Source organism: Triturus cristatus, chromosome 3_2 (genome assembly GCF_964204655.1).
Source record: "Triturus cristatus chromosome 3_2, aTriCri1.1, whole genome shotgun sequence".
NCBI lineage: Eukaryota > Metazoa > Chordata > Amphibia > Caudata > Salamandridae > Triturus > Triturus cristatus.
The window spans coordinates 59,695,831-59,715,452 of NC_140584.1; the positions used below are offsets into that span (position 1 = coordinate 59,695,831).

The following is a 19,622-nucleotide window of genomic DNA, read 5'->3' on the forward strand; positions in this document are numbered from 1 at the left end:
CAACCATTATGTATTTTATGGGCTGGGAATTTTAATTGTACAATTTGTAAGTTTAGTTCTCAGGGTGTGTGAGTCGGTTGGAAGACATTGAGGGGCAGCCCCTGACTCACTTTACTCACTCTCCCCAGGGCAATGCACTAATTTCTCTTCTTATGGCCAAAGATCTAATTTTTTTAAATAACTATGGTTGCAAGTATTCATTGGTGGTGGTAGGGTCAGCTCGAATGATTTTATGCTAATGTCAAAGCACTTCACCACTTTGGTCCAGGATTTTAAGATCAAGCCAAATTGTGTGAGTGATCACTATCCTCTCATTGCTTCTTTTGATCAGCTACCAAAGAGAGGGTGTGGTGATAATCACCCAAGCCATTTTAACCCTAAGAAAGGATGTACGCTGAACTGAGGACATGTAAACCCAGTAACATTTTAGTAAGATACTATTATAAAGTAATAACAACCTAATAGACAGATGTTTACAGTTTGATTCTGCCCCTGCAAAAGTGTTTGAGGCGTTCAAGCTATTTTGCCGTGATGTAGCACAGAGGCTGACCAGGAAGGTCACCCAAAAGCAACCGCTTGAGGTGCGATGGTTTGTTACAGAATGCTCGAAAGCCCACAAGGATTTAATAAGTGCACAACGTAATAGCTCCTGTGACAGGGAGCTAATCAAAGCCACAAGAACTAAATATAAAAAGGTGACTGAAGATAGGAAAAAGGAATTAAGGAAGATGGTGTGGGTGGACCTGGAACCGGCTTGGAAATCATTAACCGCCCATTGTTTACTGAAGAGGCGAGGCAGATGGACTCACTGATCCTAAGAGGAATATGAGAAGCGCGTTTTGCAGGTATTTTTAATCCATTCTTTCAGTGTTGCTTTTTGGGGTGCCCCCCAATATTTTGCTATATACCGTTTAGCCACCATTAGCCCCAGGTTGGCCAGTACAAGTTTACGTCGCAGGATATCCACGTCTGACGGGATTCCCAAAAAGAGAAACCGAGGTTCCAGGTCTATGTGGACTTCCAGTATGGCATTTAGCTCTCGCACAATCCTCCCATAAATAATTATGGATCTCAATACATTCCCAAAGCGTGTGTATGAATGTGCCACATTCTGTACGGCATTAAGACAATTCGGGCTTTCAGCTCTCCCTATTGTATGCAGTTTTGCTCTAGCAAAATAGACTCGGTGTAGAATTTTATATTGGATAAGACGCAGCCGTAATTTAATTGCCACTTCGCGTGGGTGCATAAGAGCGGCCTCCCAATCTATATCCTCCAGCACACCAGTGTTTTTTTCCCAGCTCTCTCGGAAAATAAAGTTATTCTTGACCTGAAAGCAGCATGCCATTAGGTGCTTTTGAAGAAAGAATCTCAGCCTAGTGTCTGCCGCTAGCGTCTTTCAGAAGTTAATGTATTGCCTGTTCAAGGATGTCCCTGGGGTACAAGCCTTTCAGGGTGACATTGTAATGTTTGCAGAAAAACATTGAGGAGCACAATTTTATATTAGAAAAAGTGTTGCCCATTCTGAGTGACCATGGTATAACGCTATCACGTGATAAATACACATTTTTAACCAATGCGGTTGAGTATTTAGGCCATTGCATAACATCAAAAGGCGTTTGATCTAAGGATGACTTAATTAAAGCTTTGAGAAATGTACTGTGTCCACAAAATAAGGAGGAGCTTAAATCATTTATCAGTTTAAGAGACTATTACGCCAGATTTGTGAGCGGGTATGAAACTCATGGAGTCTTTAAAAAAAACTTTTAAGAAAAGTTGGTTTAGGAAGATGCTCAACAAAAAGTGTTTGAGGATAGAAAAAAAATACTTGAATGTGTACCTGTGTTGATTTTCTATTTTTTTTTTTTTTTTTAAATCAATGGATGTATGTGTTTGCACCAGCACTTTGCCACGACTGGAGGGAGCTGGGGACTCCAACCCCCAACAGTCTTTGCGCCTGGAGGTGCAGCCTCACGCCCAACGCGCCGGAGGCGCATAAAGGAACTTGCGGGCTCCCGCGCTGTAGGAGCCCGTGTCTGTGTTTGCACAAGCTCTTTGCCACGACCAGAGAGAGCCGGGGACTCCAACCCCCCCCCCCCCCCCCCCCCCCACCGGTCTTTGCGCCTGGAGGCCCAGCATCACACTCAACGCGCCAGGGACCATAAAGGAACTTGCAGGCTCCCGCAGCTCGGGACGCACGCGGGTGTGCCCGGGCCAAGGGCAGGCCTGTCCACGGCTGGCTAAGGCTAGGCAGGGCTTACTCTTTTGGCTGGTGGGTTAGGTGGACGCTTGGAGTTGGCTATTTTACCGTTTTTCCCCTTCTGAAAATACCAGCCATCGTAGACGTTGCCTGATCATTTGCAGTCTTAAGGTACTTCAAAGTGATTGGTCTTAATCACATGGGGGCTGGGCGTGCACTATGGGCAAGAGGAAAGCTGTGGAGGGAGGACTGGGGGTAGCCCATGAAAGGAAATAAAAAAGGAACTCTGTAAGGGGCAAGCCCGTTGGTAAAAAAGGAGTATTTGATCGTGTTGACAGCCTATTATCAGAATGTGAGGTCTTACTTGATCCAGTAGTCTCAAGTAAGCCGTCATTACCTACTGCTAGTAATTATGTTGAGCCCAAGTGCATTCCTTCTATGTTCAAGAAGCCCCAAGGTTAAATCAGGGCTCACATCAGTTAACTCCATTAGTGCCCACTCATTACCAAAGTGCTTGTGACAATACTGCTCCGTCACTCATAGAAGACTTTCCTTACAATAACAGATTTACAGTGCTAGAGGCCCAGATTCACCCAGCCCCGTATGCCCCCCTTAATAACCTGGATAGCTGTGTAACAAACGAAAGTAGGCTGAACGGCCTATCATCCGAGAGTCAAAGGTATAGCCTGGACACTGTACCTACGACTATACAAATTACCCTAGTGGTCTCCTTGACGCAAAGAAAGTCCCCTAGTCTCATGACTGGCACCGTCTCTGGTATGGACTCCTCCTGCAAGCCTCCTGAGACTCCGTTTTTAGATCTGACCCAGGTAGTAAAATATCTTAAAGCCCTTGCTAGTAGTCTTTCGGACTCTTTGCCCATGGCCCTATTTGAGATGCATCAAATGAAAAAGAAGATGAGCTGTCCTCTCACAAGTCCAGCAGTAGTCTTGGGGGGGGGGGGGGGGGGGTAGATGGTGGAAGACCAGCTAGAGTGTTTCCTGAAGTCCTGTTAGAGTGGGCTGCTGGACCTATGAGGGAGGGAGGATCCCACAATCACTACCACGGAATCAAATTTAGCAGCCGAAGACAGTGTACACGAGAGGAGTTGGGTACAGGGGAGGCGGTGTGCAATATCGCCCGAATTTAGACTCAGCTATAGCACCCCATCATGCACCTAATGTCCCTTGGGTAAAAAAACCTAACGCTATTAGAAACATCCCTAAGGCCGCTATAGAGGCAAAGGCAAAAGTGGCATATCTAACTGCCGTCCCTACATTTTCATCTGATACCCGGAGAGAGGACGAGACCACCTTAATTAATAAGAGCATCCAATGGATCCGGCACGTAAGAGGATGCCGGTCAATCATTATGGAGGATATCAAAGGGGCTTAGACACACCAAACCAAGGGTGGTCCTACTGATGCCATAGTACCTACATTTTTTTTTTTTAAATCAAGATTTGGTTGAAAATTTGGTGGCATTCGATTTACGTACGCACCATCTAACTAATTCCAACATTCGTATTAAACATTCACTCCCTGAGATAACCTCATCAGCTTCCCCTCTTCCTGCCAACTTATCCGATATTTGATCATCTCCCCTTCGGGAAATTGACTGACTACCGTACTCCATCTCCTGTGCAGGGAAGCAAATGTCACTAACGGCTCAGGAAAGGAACCTTCTCTCAACCAGCAAGCATAGTTCCAGTTGATGTACATGCACTTAATCTAACAGCTTCTAGCCCCAGTGGACACTCAGAGGAGAGATCCCTAATAGAGAAGTTAACTAGTGGGGCTGGTACTCATTGTGCAGCCTCACTTGTTTCAAACCAAACATACTTTATATCATGGAACATTGCAGGGCTTAGGTCCAAAATTGTCTTTGAGAACTGGAACAATTTTATAGAGAAATATGATATTTGCTTGTGTCAGGAAACGTGATCTGTTGCACCGGTCTTTCATCCAGGATACCTTAATTTTTATATTACAGCTATTACTGGTAATAAGGGGCGTCCATCGGGGGACTAACAATATGGATTTGTCAAAGTATTGGCCTTTCGACTCAGGAGCTCCCCAAAGGCAACCCCAATATTTTGGCCATTCGATTGTTGTGTAGCCCCACTAGCATCCTTGATATTTACAACATGTATGCGAGAGGGCCTAGAGGCGAGGGGAAGTCGAATACTATTGAGGATCAAGACGAGCTCTTTGGAGCGAGATCAGGGGAATCCTCGGTCATAATAGCAGGTGATTTTAATACAACTTTTGAGCCGTTGGACTGGGACGATAGTGACTTCTCAGAGGACGAGGATGCCGTCTGGGGTATTCCTAATTGGAGTTAGGCCCAATAAAACGGTGGACTGAAGCAGGTTTGGAGTTAAAGACGCTCTGTTTAGAAGAGGCCTTAGGGCTGCTGATGGTAGGACCACATCAGACAGAATAGGGGCCGACACATTCAACAATGGGTTCCATACTAGTCGAATAGATTATCTCCTCATAGATTTAACCCTATGACACACACTAATCGATATGGCGGTTATAGAACAAGATGAGAGTGATCATAATCCACTCTCCTCGTCTTTTTTTCTCCTGCCACTAGATGAACCAGCTCATCTAGTTCATTTAGTGTCTACTAGAGACTTAGTGGTTAGTAATGACATGAGGAGAGTTAAGTGGTCTAAAATTAGCAGTGATCCGGAGGCATTGTCCATGATTGGTAGGGAAGTAGATGGGGCTATTTTTACACTAGAGACCATTGCTGCTAGTGCTCAACTGGTAGGCCTTACTACCATCACTATTCATGTCTCGCTATTCGACAAAGTACGGACTCATTTTTTGACACCCTTTAGTAATAGAAGCACACTTAAACAAAATCGACAAACTTGGTATAACAAAGAATGTAGTGATGCTCGTAAATCCCTCGGGAAGCAATTATAAATCGAAACCCAAACTCCATTAAGGAAACAAGGAATGCACACAGAATTGCACAGAGTAAGGCTACAAGGGAGTGGGATGAGAGAAGATGGCAGGAATTGAAGGGAGCATGCTTGAGAAGCAACCTGCAACAATTCTGGGCACTTGTAAAATTGGGTAGTGGGGCATCTCCTCCTCCACCCAAAAATCATGTAGCCCCCGAACAATGGGTAAAATATTTCTCCGAACAGTATTCATTAGATGATGTAGGGATTACTGAACGTCCACTAAATATTCCTAGCGACCAGAGGTGTCTAGTATTTGAACCCTCGGAAGTAAGGATTGCTCTTCATGCCAATACGGAGGGGTAGAACTCCAGATATCGAAAGTATACCCACAGACGTTTTTCTACATGACAGGGAAGAGTGGTGCAGGTATATTACACTGCTAGCAAATGGTCTGGCCCAGGGCGCCCCCATTCCTGAATCGTGGAAGGTGGCTGAGATCATTATAATCCACAGGAAGGGGGACAGATCGCAGCCAGCAAATTATCGGCCCATAAGTCTTATTGATTCGATCCAAAAGGTGGTGGCACGCCTTGCCCTGGGGAAGGTACAGGAATGGGTTGACGACAATAGTATCTTAACTCTTAATCAGGCTGGTTTTTGGGCCCATATTAGTACAGTGGATCAAGTTTTCAGATTTGTTCTGATTTACTGGCGGACAATGGTGTTAGGCAAAGGCAGTATGTACGCAGTTTTTGTCGATCTAAAATCGGCCTTTGATTTAGTTTCCCTTGGTAAACTATGGGAGGTGCTGCAGGATTTGTGTATGCCGGTCAATCTGCTAATCTTTCTAATGCGCCTGCACAAGAGCAATTTGCCCATATACGCTGAGGTGAACAGGGGGGAATCACAGAGCCATTCAAGGTGGAAAAGGGAGTGCGCCAAGGGGGCGTCTTGGTACCCGCGTTGTTGTCCCTTTTTATTAACGAGGCAGCTAGATTTTTTTGCCCAAACGCCTACTGATTCCCCAACCCTTGCTGACTCCTAGGTCCCAATTCTTAAGTTCACTGATGACACCCTCATCATTTACAAGACCCCCAGTGGATTACAGCGTGAATTGGCTTTGTTTGAAGACTTCTGTGACATTAGAGGGCTTAAGATTAATGCAGTTAAAAGAAAACGTATGTCTTTTAACAAACACCAATCATACAGGGGGGGAATCATGATGGAGGGGGTGGCTCTGGAGGAGGTAGATGCGTACATCTTATGGAGTACCTCAGGGTTCTATCTTAAGTCTGCTGCTTTTTAATATATATATATATATATATATATATATATATATATATATATATATATATATATATATATATATATATATATAGATATACATACAAGTCCTTTGGCACCAATAGCAGAGGAAGCCGGACTTACTATATTTTCCAACGCAGATGACACCCAGCTTGTCTTCTCTATCGGCAGTTGACAAGACTGAGGTGTCGCCCCTTCTTAATGGACTCCAGAGGATTGCGAATTGGATGCACTCCAATAAATTGAAGCTCAACGGCGGCAAAACAGAGTTTCTGATCCTGGGCAAACAAAGAGCTTTGGGGCCCTACGCATTGGCCAATGATAATGGGTCCTACCCCTCAACCAGTGCAGGCTGTTCGTAACTTGGGCGTCATGATTGATGACAAACTGTCCATGCAACAACAAGTAGCAAAGACAGCCTCTATATGCTTTGCCATTTTAAAATGGCTGAGAAAAATCCTTTGGAAGTTACCAGAAGGGGCCCAAAAGACAGTAGTCCAGGCCCTTATTGTTTCCAGATTGGACTACGGGAACATCTTATACTTAGGAATCAACAAAGAGGTCACTCGTCGGCTGCAAGTGATCCAGAATGCCGCAGCCAGACTACTATTTTGCCTCCCTAAAAGGACCCATATCTCGGACTATTTACGTGACCTACACTGGCTTAAGATTGACAATCGCTCTAAATTTAAGGCACTTTGCTTTATGTTTAGAATTAACACAGGAATAGTGCCCAGCTATCTCTGTAAGCTGGTCCAGAAATACATTCCTTCTCGTCTTCGTTCATCCAATCAGGCTAAATTCGTGGTCCCCAGATTTAAACGTGTGTGGATGGGTGGCCGCTCCTTCGCTCAGTTGGCTCCTGCCCTGTGGAATTCACTACCTCTTCAGCTACGGTTGGAACAGAACTACGTAAAATTCCGTAAAGGTATTAAGACATGGTTGTTCAATCAATAATTCCTCCTGATCCCTACTAAATTAGCGTTGGTCCTGAGCGCCGGGAAACCTACGGGTAGCTGCTGCGCTATATAAGCCCACTAAATAAATAAATAAATAAAATATTTAGGCGTCACCATGGAGAAAAAAATTCAATGGAGTCCCTATATTGATAGGATGGCTCTAAAACATAGGCAATCAGCGGGTGCCTTAAGTAAAGAATTTCGCCTGCCTCTGACCAAACCTGTAAGCCCTGTGTTAGAGATTTATAATGCTAAGGTGATTAACTCAGTTTTATATGGTTCGGAGAACTGGGGTTTGGAAACCTTGTGCAACTGACTACTGCTGAAAATAAGTTACTTTGTGCAATGTCTAGCCTCACTAAGAGCACACCCTCCCTCCCACTGCTTAACAACATGGGAGGGCACTCTGTGGCAGATTTAGCAAGGCTTCGCCCCTTAATATACTGGTGTAGGATTTGGGTATGTTCTAGATGCAGACTGTCACCATAAAATAAGCTGGCTTAGAGATATCAAGGGGACATTGTCTCTAATCTGCCTGGAAAATATGTGGGAGAACCCGGCTAACCTAGTGACTATTCCTAAAGCTGTATTGAAGAGTAAGTACTGGGATATGGTGGGGCACAATCGTAGTAAATTGAGTGACAGTTCAACGCTGGCAGGGAGGTTCTTGCTAGTTAAACCCCGCCCCCATCTTGAACCATACTGGGATACTATCTCCAAGCCCCTTGACCGTAAACTCTACTTTCAATTCAGAGTTGGTACTTTGCCTATAAGTACCTTCACAGCAAATTGGTCAGAAGCGGGAGATAATAAGTGTCCTTACTGTGTTGATCACGCAGAAACGTACCAACATGTTATTTTTGTATGCCCTGCCTACGCTACAAAACAAAAGAGTTGGCTTGTGCCTATGTGTACGAACCTGGGCCGCAGGCAAAGCAGCCAAGCTTCAAGAATTCCGGGGACTGATCCCTCGCTTGGATATGCTATCCCCTTAGCCAAATATCTAAGTGGGTTTGGTCCATCATATCCAAAACTGCACCAAAAGAGAACAATATAGCTCCTTTGCCACTAGGTTCTCCCTCTGCTGAAGCATCAATTTGATCTTTGTATGGTGTTATTGAATCCCACTGTCTATACTTTTATCATTTGTATTTTAGCTTTGTTTATTAACTTTTTAAGTTTTGAGTATGGAGCTTTTATGAAATATTGACTGCATTGATTTGATACATTGTACGGATTATCCTTTCTTAGTTGGATTACCGTGCGTTTTGAGGATTGTGCCCCCTCGAGTTGTGGTATTTTACTACATTATACATCATGCTTGTATTGCATGAAGTATGTTATATGAATGTTGTGGTGATACCACTGATGAAATTGCCCACTTTTAATGCTTTAAGATGGGGGTTAGACAAGGTTGTGTCCTAGCCCCTTTTCTTTGTAACTTTTATATTAATGGGCTAGGGCAGGCACTTCTTTAGGAAACTCAAGATTTCCCCCAAACAGGCAACCGTCCCATACCTGCTCTTCTATATGCCGACGACGAAGTCATAATGTCCCGTACGCAGATCGGTCTTCAGAAGGTTTTAAATAATTTCTTTAATTTTATGAGAGACCTTGGTCTTAGAATGAACACCTCGAAGACTAATAATGAGATGCGGACCTGGGAACCAGAAATGTAGGAATATGTACATTGATGGGCATTTAATAGCTCCAACTAACAGTTTTTCATATCTAGGTATTCTGTTTAGCCAGAATGATACGTGGACCCAAGCGGTCTCAGCAAAAAAGCAGGCACTTATTAGAACTACAACTGCTCTTGCCAGCTTCTCAAAAAAACTGGGCAGGGAGCCCCTGAAAGAACTCTTGCAAATATACAAAGCGAAATGTGTCTCGACCGTCATTTATGGAGCGGGGGTCTGGGGTTTTGCAAACTCAATTCAACTAGTGGAGAACACATTTTTAAGATATATCTTGTCAGCTTCTACAACTACCTCCACTCATGCCTGTCATGTTAATACCATAAAATATATTTTAGGTCTAAAAGTTTTGTTTTTTAATGCATACTGTTTTTTAATCTTCGGTGTAAATTTTTATGAAATCTTTGCATTTTACTTGTGCTTTTATGATTATAAAAAGGCAATCGCAATAAAGTTTTTCTTGACTGACTGACTGATCATGTTGGTTTTATTATCGCTGAATTATAGATCAAGTTTTAGTCAAATTTTATATATTGTGTTTTCTCTTTTATGACAATATTGTCGAATAAAGCTTTTTGAAGTGAAGTATGTGTATTATACCTATTGATGCTAGCGCCGTAGGACTGGGTATAGTTATTTGCCAAAGGGTGGGCACAGAGGGGCATACAGTAGCTTTTGCTTCAAGGGTACTCTCAGAAGTGAAAAAAGATACAGTACCATAGAGAGAGAAGCATTAGCATGGGCTATTGAAAAGTACAAGACATACATTTGGGGAACAAAATGTGTTTTATGCACAGATCATAAGCCCTTGATGTGTCTACTAGGAGACAAGGGATGGTCTGCAGCCTCTTCTAGGTTGATACATATTCTTTCAAAGTTGCAAGTATACAATTTTGAGATCCGATACATAGTAGGTGGAACAAACGTCTTGGCAGACTGTCTAGATAACCCATGAAGGAAGAAATGAAAGGGTCTGTGAATTTGTATTCTGAGCGTCTAGTAGCTGGAATAGATATAGTTGAGGTGTGTCAGGGAACTATTAGTGAGGAGGAGTAGAACAAAGCTGTAGAGGATGGCAAATTGTTTAAAGTGTTTGAATATGCTAGCAAGGGGTGGCGACCACTTAAGAAATTGCAAGGAGATTTACATTGTTTTGACCAAATAGCATCCCAACTCACAATAGCATCTGGTATATTAAGAGTTGGCAAATTTGTTCCACCGGATTACCTAAAATTATTAAGTTAGTACACTCTGGACATTTAGGAACTACATCCACAAAAAAGATATTGAGGCTTCATTTTTGGTGGCCCTATATAGACAAGCATATGAAGGAATTTGCTTTCCAACAAACACTGAAAGATGAAGGAAACACCATTGTTGCCTAGTCCTTTGCCAGACTGCCCATGGTGTAAGTTGACATTAGATTTCTGTGGACCATTTTCTAAATTATCGTAAGAGTCCAAGTATGATAGTGTTGACTGATTATTTTACCAAATGGATCTATTACAAGTATGTGCACGAAATAAGAACACAAGTAGCTATTGACATTTTTTAAGCAGCGTCTATGTTCTGAAAGGTTACCCACTAGAGCTAGCAACTGATAATCAGGTACAATTAGTTTCAGAAAAAGTTGAATCTTTCATGAGGGACAAAGGTATATAAAACTATACTGTGGCTCTATACAGTCCTAAATCTAATGGAGCTGTTGAGAGGATAAATAGATTGCTCAAAGAGGGAATTCAGATAGATGTGATCTGTGGGGTGGATGTAGAGGTATTTGTAAGGAATAAAATGTGGGCATAACACTCCGAACACGGTCATTAGGGCCCCTAACACCTTTTTCATTGATGAGGGGCAGGAATTCTCGTACTAGTTTGTTGCCTACTTGATTGGATGGAAAAGCGCCCTCTAGAAGTGTACAGGAGCAATGAGATATGAAGAAAGAAAAATCGGATTAAAAATAGAAGATTCACATAACAAACTGGAAAAATATCATGATCAGACTCGATCATTAAGTAACAAAGAGATTGTGATTGGCAATTTAGTAATGCTTAAAGATGTATGATCTAGAAAATCCAAAGTTGAATTTCATTTCAATGAGCCATTTAAAGTGATTAAAGTTGCTTGTACAGCTGTCCTGATGGACGTTGGTGGTCAAAAACATTTTAGCTCCACTATTTGAATTTCAAAAGTATGTCATAATTAGAAAACTGTGACAACCAGGTATCCTTGTATTGTTATAAGAATGTTATGTTGTGGGTGTTCCCGCATCGGATTGCATCCATGCGTTCTAACTCAAGCATTCGGTTTCACGGCAGTTGACTGTTTGAGCTTGACTGCATGGATGCAAGCTGGTGGGTTCGCTTTATCAAATTATAAATTGCGAAATAAGCATCATCCTATGAACTCACCATATACCTGCAACGGCATGTTATTCTACTATATAGTGACATAAAGGGGGGGGGGGTTGAGCGCCAATACCTTTAATCACTTCTGGGGTTTAGTGTCCTTGTTTACACCGCAACCATGCCCCAGCACAACGATGATGTGCGAGGTGCGATCGTCCACCGAGGGAGTCTCGAGCTGACTCACAGAACAAGCCCACAGAACACGGATGACATCACAATACTAACTTGGCACGGAAGAGAGCGCAGGAACGTTAACAGAACTCTCTGTAGAAGCTTAGCCATAATGGACGCACCAGCACACTCCCCAGCACATCCATTCCCCCGCAACACCCCATCAGTTTGATGACACCGAAAACAAAGACACCGATCGACCCCTGCTCTCCACGGAGAGAGAGCTAGACAACCGTGTATCATAAGAAGCCCGAACACAACTGAATCCTTTGAAAAGCTGCCTTATCCTCTTGTGTGACAAGAGGTTTGCAGACCTACTGTGCTATAGCAGTGGCTAGAAGAAGACCAGAGCCCTGACTTTGTCAAACTTCCTGTTCTCCACCAGAGGCTGACCGCCTCCATATCCCATCATACGCTATCCGCCCATGCAAACACAAGAAGGAACATCGCCGTGCCATTATAAAACCACAACCACCTTATGCCACGAGAGACTGGCAGACGACATGGGCGGCAGTGACCCCACTAGAAGTTGGCTGACACCGTGTGCCACAAGAGAGGATGTCAGAAACATCCCTTCAGGATGCAAACACCCTTTGCATTTTTTCTTAAAGACAACCAGTACGAACAACCATTCACCCCCAGAACATATGTTAAAGAAAGTAACAGTTGCTCACCTTGGCTTAGTCCCTGCAAACCCCATGCCTGTAGCGCTTCCAGCAACGCCGCTTCACGAACTTCAGACATTTTCGCTGTCACCGCAGTTAGAATACACGCGCCAAATCCATAGATCGAAACAAACCATTCCGGGCAGTGCGCGACTGTGACGTACTACCTCTGTCAGAGGGTTCCTCCATAAACGACACCTCTGTCTCTGGCGACAAGGCGGCCATCTTGGAATATGTCTTTATTAACGATTGACTACGGAAATAGTGTGAGAATGCCAATATCTTTTATATAGTATTGATAGCTCGGAAAATATTGCGAAACTGTAACAAGGTACTACGTGAGCAGATAATGAAAGTGATACATTAAATTGCTTTCAATGGCAAAAGTTGATACCTTTCGGCGTAATTTTAGTATTTGTGTTTTCTAGAGTTATTTATTTCTCTACCTATTTGTACTTTGAGTGTCCCAATTCGCAAAAGCACGAAAAGGTGGCGACCTGGTTATTTACGAAGTGGTGGTCCTATTAGAATAGTATAGCAAGAGTCAAATGCACTCAATTTAGTTACGTTTTAGGTCTCGCCTAGGCAGCACTGTCTCTTCCAGTCATGCTGTAGCTAGGAAATGCTTCAAAAAAGCGACCATCTTTTTCATTGTTTCCTATTGCTGTCCTTTAGAAATGCTGGCTTTTCATTGGTGAACAAAGCAAACACAAGGAGATGGCCGGAGCATTGAAACTTTTCAGACATTCACCCTCCAGTCACAGATCTGGGTTGAATCTATCATAGTTCTTTAGCTCCTTTTGCCACCACAGTTCAGACCAGGCTATATGCAAATCAGTCTTGACCCTATGCCTCAGGGGGGAGCATTGAAACTTTTCAGACACACACCCCCCAGTCACAGATCTGGGTTGAATCCATCATGGTTCTTTAGCTCCCTTTGCCACCCCAGCTCAGACCAGGCTATATGCAAATCAGTCTTGACCCTATGCCTCAGGGGAACAGTCCAGACCGAACTGCCAAGCCAGGTCTTCCCTGGACCGCAAACAAGCATCCTGGGACCGGTTTCAAGGTAACACCCCCACCCCGGTTTAGACCAGGCTATATGCACAAAAGTCTTGACCCTATGTCTCATGGGAACAGTCCAGACCGAACCTAAACAAGCGCCCTGGGACCGATTTCAGGGTAACACCCCTCATCAGCCAGGCTTGCTTGAATCCAGTGGCAAAGTTTCGGGGAAACACCCCCACCCCAGTTCAGACCAGGCTATATGCAAATCAGTCTGGACCCTATGCCTCATGGGAACAGTCCAGACCAAACTGTCAAGCCAGGTCTTACCTGGACCGGAAACAAAAACCCTGGGACTGGTTTCAGGGTAACACCCTTCATCAGCCAGGCTAGCTTGAATCCAGTGGCAAAGTGAGCAAGGGACCCACGTGTGCAACCTCTCCCAAAAGAAAGCCAATATTGTGTGCCACAGCGCAGCCAGCGCGGGGTCGGGTCCATGATTGCTCAGCAGCCAACTTTGAACTGAGCAGCAGCCCACCCACTTCCGCCTAGGAAGCAGGAGCCAGACCCACCTAAAGACACTTGTCAGTCAAGACACTAGGTCGCAATTCGGCTCTGACCCGTCCTCCTCTGACGTAAGTTATATTGAGGCGCTGTTGGGTGTACTTGTAACTTTGTTACATTGTAGCACACCACTCTCTGTGCAGCTGAAATGATCTATAGCTGAGCCAGAGCGCCCCTCCCAAGCCTGTCAGACATAGCGCACAACGCACGCTGCCACTGCAGCTTGTATGGTGCTTTATAATTATAGTAGCGCTACCAGCTTGAGAGCTGAGGAGGGAGCTATAATGAGTGACTTTGCATTTCAGTTCGGTGATGCGGATCACCATACTGAATTGCGTTAGTCCAATGCCTGATGTGTGGTACGTGGGAGGGCTGCACTGCTCCAGACCCCCACCACCCCTCCAAGGCTATTGCTGTTTTGCTCATGACACTACATACCTGCCCCAGAGCATTGAATTCTTATGTTAGGTTACATTTCTAGCTTTTATTTATATAGCACCTATCCATGAACTCAGGAGAAATTAAATAATCAGGCTGACACCAGACTCAAACACAGATCCCCAGCTCCCAAGTCAGCAGCTCTCACAGCTGCGCCATATCCTTTATTTTGCCATGTTGCAGGGTGCAGTAGTAGAAGTGGGCTCATTCATGCAAGAAGCTGAGCTTCAGAGTGGTTTTCATTTTAGGTGCTTCGATAAACAGCTAAGCCTTATTTGTGTTTGTGCTGGTATTGGCATGCAAGCAGATTTTGCATGTTATCTCATTTCCCGGGATCAGATCATTTATTTGCTTTGTAAGCCTTTTATTTGAAGGAATTCTTTTTAAAATCACCTCATTAAGTAAGGGAAATAATCAAGTACCATAGTTAAAGCTTGGTATGCCAGTGCAGTAAACTGCCTAAGAGCGGGCATGGTCGACTGAGGCACAAGTTTCTGTGGGTTAGGAGACGCAGCATTGAGTCTTCCAACACTGAAGTACGCCCGATTGTGAGAGTACTGCGGACTCCATACGTACCAAGATCGCAAGTTGGTATTTAAGGACCATCTAAACAAAGCATCCACATATGGAACAACTCGTGTTTTTCATTCCCACCTGTAGTGATCTCATCCTGCGAAGGCGGGACCCCGGCTGCCGACCGAGAAGGGTTTCCACACAATGCACCACTCTCTGGCCAGGCATGGCCTTAGAGCCGAAATAAACAGGCGGAGGTCGCTCGTGACCATCCAGCCCATACACTTACACCAGTGTGGTTGTGTTATTTCTTGCGCACCGACACTAGGCACCAGTGCTAAGGTGTGTCCCTGTAACACTGGCGATGAGGGTGGTCGCCGATCACCACCCTGTTCATCCTGTCTCCAACTCTCCCTGCAACGCCTGTCGGCAGCCCAAGACCCAGAGGCGACCGCAGATCTAGCCAACGCCCATACCAGCGCCGAGGCGCTCAAAGTATCTGCCGCCGTCGCGGAGGTTAGAGACAGCCTACCGTCAGTCGCTGCAAGTCGGAGTCCAGCACCGACAGAGACATCAGTGCCGGTGGGGCGCGATGACACAGCTGCTGCAACCAGGCAGGTACAATGGCCATGCCTGCTCCGTTTCCCAGCCTTGCACACAAGCGCATTTCACCTGGCGGGCCACTGCTAGAGCGAGCTGAGAAATCAGTGCGGCCACGACCGGTGTGCATCCTCAACATGTGCTCGTGCGCACACTGACCTGAAGGCTCCAGAAGCCGCGACTGGCGCTGCAGCTCCCTGTCTCACGCCCACATGTGCGGAAGGACCGCGGAGGCGTTCTCTTCACCACATGGCACTGTACTGTCCATCAGTCCACTGTGGCCCCCGCAGAGCCAGAATTTGAGGTTACTGAAACAAAAGGGAAACATAAAAGAGGGGAAATATAAATAAGACAGGAAAAGCTAGAGACTGACGAGGAACACTCCCAAGACCACCATCACAAGCAAGACAGGAGAACATTCGCACACCAGACATCATGACAGACGCAGCAGCACAAGCAGGCCCACAGCAGCAGCCACAGCTGGCGCAACAAGCGGAGCACCAAATTATCCAACCTCTCACACAGCATACGCAAATCAATGCGTTACCTCCGTTCAGTGAACTAATAGACCCACCCACTGCATCCCCCAGATGGACAGTCTGGATCAGCCGCTTAGATAATTACTTCACTGTGACGCGCAAGACAGACGGTACCATTAAAAGGTTCCTACTACTACATGTCACAGGAGAGGAAATATACAAACTTTTCGCCCATCTACCGAACACTGGAGCCGCCAATGATTACGATGTGGCAGTCAGGGCCCTGAACGCACACTTTGAACCTCAGTTGAATCCAGACTATGAGAGATTCAAACTCCGCCAGGCACGCCAGAGCGGAGGAGAATCAATGGATGCGTTCCATGCACAACTGAGGAAACTAGCCAGCATGTGCACAGCCAATTATCAAAACAAGGAGTTGAGGGCACAAGTAATACAAGGATGCAGCCACAAGAATCTCTGAACCCTCATCCACCGACACCCAGGAATTTTGCTAGAAGAAATCCTATTCATGGCAAGATCACACAACCTTTCGGATGCAAGAGCGACGGAGATGGACATGGCCATCACTCAACAACCTGATAAATCGGCAACCATCAAAACAGAACATGCTGATGCACTCTACACAAAGAACAGAGGGAACCGAGGTCGATGGCCAACAAAGAGCACACCTGGGTTGTGCTGTGGTTACTGCGGGCGAGAGGAACACCCCAGGATGAATGCCCTGCACAAGGACGAACATGCTCGAAAAGTGGCACCCGAACCATTTCGCTGTCACATGCAGGGGTGGTCCAAGAAACAGAGGGGCACGAGGAAGGAGACCGCCGTCGAAGGCAGTAAGGCAACCGTCCCTCGAAGAACCCAAAAACCTAAAAACGACTGGAACACTACCACAACAGCGACATCGCCTAGAAGACTCATCCACGGAGGACGAAGGCGAATGTTACCTCATCTCATTCACCAGTGACTTGAAGCGTAGGAGACGCCTGCAGTCCACATGCATCATAGAAATAGCTGGGTCCCGAGTCACGGCATTGATTGACACCGGTGCATCCGTGAATGTGATGGGGAGCCAGCAGTACAAACAACTATAGCCGACCCCTGCTGACCCCATCACATGTCGAGATCCTCACCTATGGAAGCCAAACACCCATACCACTGAAGGGCAAAATGACCGTGCAGGTGAAGTCAGATGGCCAAGAGGTTACAAAAACATTCCATATAGTAGACAGAGAGGCCAATATCCTAGTAGGGAGCCACACGGCTGAAGATTTGGGCCTCATCACGTTCGCCCAGGCAGTCGAAGCCCTGCAGACAGATGATATCCTAGAGTTGTTCCCGCAGCTATTCAAAGGACTGGGCAGCATGCAAAGGCCACCCGTCAAGCTGCACATAGACAAAGCTGTGAAACCGGTAGCACTGTGGCACAGACGCATACCATTTCACCTACGGCCATTGGTCTCACAAAAACCTCACAATCTGGAACAGCAAGGGGTGTTTGAAAAGGTCACTGGACCGACCCCCTGGGTTTCACCGATGGTAATAGCCTAAAAGCAAAAACAACCCGGGAAAATAAGACTGTGCATTGACATGCGCCTGCCCAACCAGGCAATCAAACGAGAAAGGCATCTAACCCCGACTGTTGACAACATCATAGCTGACCTGAAAAGATCCCGATGGTTCTCTAAGTTAGACCTCAACGCGGGGTATCATCCGTTGAAGGTAGCCGAAGAGAGCCAGTATATTAGGACTTTCTCGACCCACATAGGACTACGCCGCTACAAACAATTAAACTTCGGGATTTCATCCGCTGTCAAAATATTCCAAAACGCCATCCGAGAAATTCTCTCAGGCCTCCACGGAGTATTGAACGTCAGCGATAACATTTTAATACACTCATCAACCATTGATGAACACCACCGTCACCTTCAAGCAACTCTCTGAAGCTTTTCTGATCACGGAGTAACACTTCACAAAGAAAAATGCAAACTTTTTCAGAATTCAATCAAATTAATTGGATATGTCTACAGCCAAGACGGCATCCAAGTTGACCCACGAAAATCACATGCCATACAGCAAACCCCAGCTCCAACCACAGCATCAGAAGTCTGAAGCTTTCTTGGAATGGCCATGTACTGTGGGCGATTCATACCAAACCTGGCCACAATAGCTGAACCGTTGCGAGCCCTCACGAAGAAAGACGATGCATGGAAATGGGGCAAAGGAGAAGATGACGCATTTCAGATAGTCAAGAAAGCGTTCCTTGGGAAGACCACTATGGCGTACTTTGATGCCATCCAAATGACCGAGCTCCTAGTAGACGCCAGCCCCGTAGGGCTCGGAGCACTCCTAACCCAAGAAACAGAACCAGGCAAGTGGGCACCCCTTGCGTTCACAAGCAAAGCCCTCACTCCAACTGAAGCGCGCTACTCCCAAATCGAAAGAGAAGCATTAGCGATTAGGTGGGCCTGCAACCACTTTTTACCTATACATCAGCGGCCACCCTTTCAGAGTCGTGACCGACCACCAGCCACTGATCCCCATGTTTAGGGGCACAGCTCCACATCCCCCGCCAAGGATCGAACGGTGGGCAATACAATTACAACACTACCAGATGAAACTCCTGTATCGACCTGGGGCAAAAAACCCAGCAGACTTCCTATCACGACAACCACCAGATTCGGCAGAAGAAGACCATGATCACAAAGTAAAAACCGAAGATTATATCAACATGATCTCCCATTGGTCATGCCCCTGTGCGCTCACCATTGAAGAGATCAAGACGGAAACTAGCAGTGACCCTGTACTAACCAAAGTAATGAACTCCCTGCAGAAAGGCTCTTGGGAGGACTTCCTGCACGACGCCAACAAGTGGAATGGGCAGGATAGAGAACGCATTGGGAAACGATGGAAGGTACGAGACGAACTAAGCACAGCAGTGGATGGCCTGATGTTGAGAGGATTCTGGGTTGTGATTCCTGCGAGTCTCCAAGAAAGAGCGACAGTCCTTGCTCACGAAGGACACAAGGAACTGCACGAATGAAGTCACGCATGAGAGAAAAAGTATGGTTCCCTGGGCTAGAAGCAGCCGTAGACGCCCTAGTAAGGAACTACCAACCTTACCAGCTCACAAGCAGCCAAGAATCACCAGCTCCTGTAATAACTGAAGCTCCTGCCGCGACCCTGTGGTCGTGGGTAAGATTAGACTTTGGGAGATTTCCTGACGGAAGGGTAACTGTTGTACTGATAGACAGCTATTTGAAGTATCCAATAGTAGAAGTAATTGCGTCCACGTCATTCGCACATCTGCAACCTGTTCTCGAGAAAACATTTGCACTATTCGGATTGCCCCATGAACTCAAGACAGACAACGAACCCCAGTTTCAGAGATCTGCTCATCCTACTGGGAGTTCACCATCACCGAATCACTCCACAATGGCTGCAGGCCAGTGGCGAAGCTGAGCATTTCATGCGGACACTAAACAAAATCCTGCGTATCGCAGTGGCAGAACAAGCCGATCCTGAGGCTGCGCTTCAGCAGTTCCAGCGTGAGTACCGAAGCACAACCCAGAGGTCACCCTGGTCCCTGATGCTGGCCGGACACAGGAGAGACACAATCCCTGTGGCTGAGACCTGGACCCCAGAGCCATACGAACCTGCAGATGCCCAAGCCTGAC

The 19,622-nt window shown here is 45.8% G+C and overlaps 1 protein-coding gene across 1 annotated transcript in view; it reads right to left on the reverse strand.

Annotated features, from left to right (window-relative positions):
- The window catches only part of NCAPD3 (non-SMC condensin II complex subunit D3), a 1,141,478-nt gene extending 1,128,988 nt beyond the window's left edge, over positions 1 to 12,490 (reverse strand). Inside the window, exon 1 of the mRNA XM_085646993.1 lies at positions 12,338 to 12,490. Within this exon, the coding sequence (XP_085503119.1) occupies positions 12,338 to 12,407 (70 nt within the window). The 5' untranslated portion in view covers positions 12,408 to 12,490. The remainder of the gene's footprint in view (positions 1 to 12,337) is intronic.
- Positions 12,491 to 19,622: the final 7,132 nt, after the last annotated feature.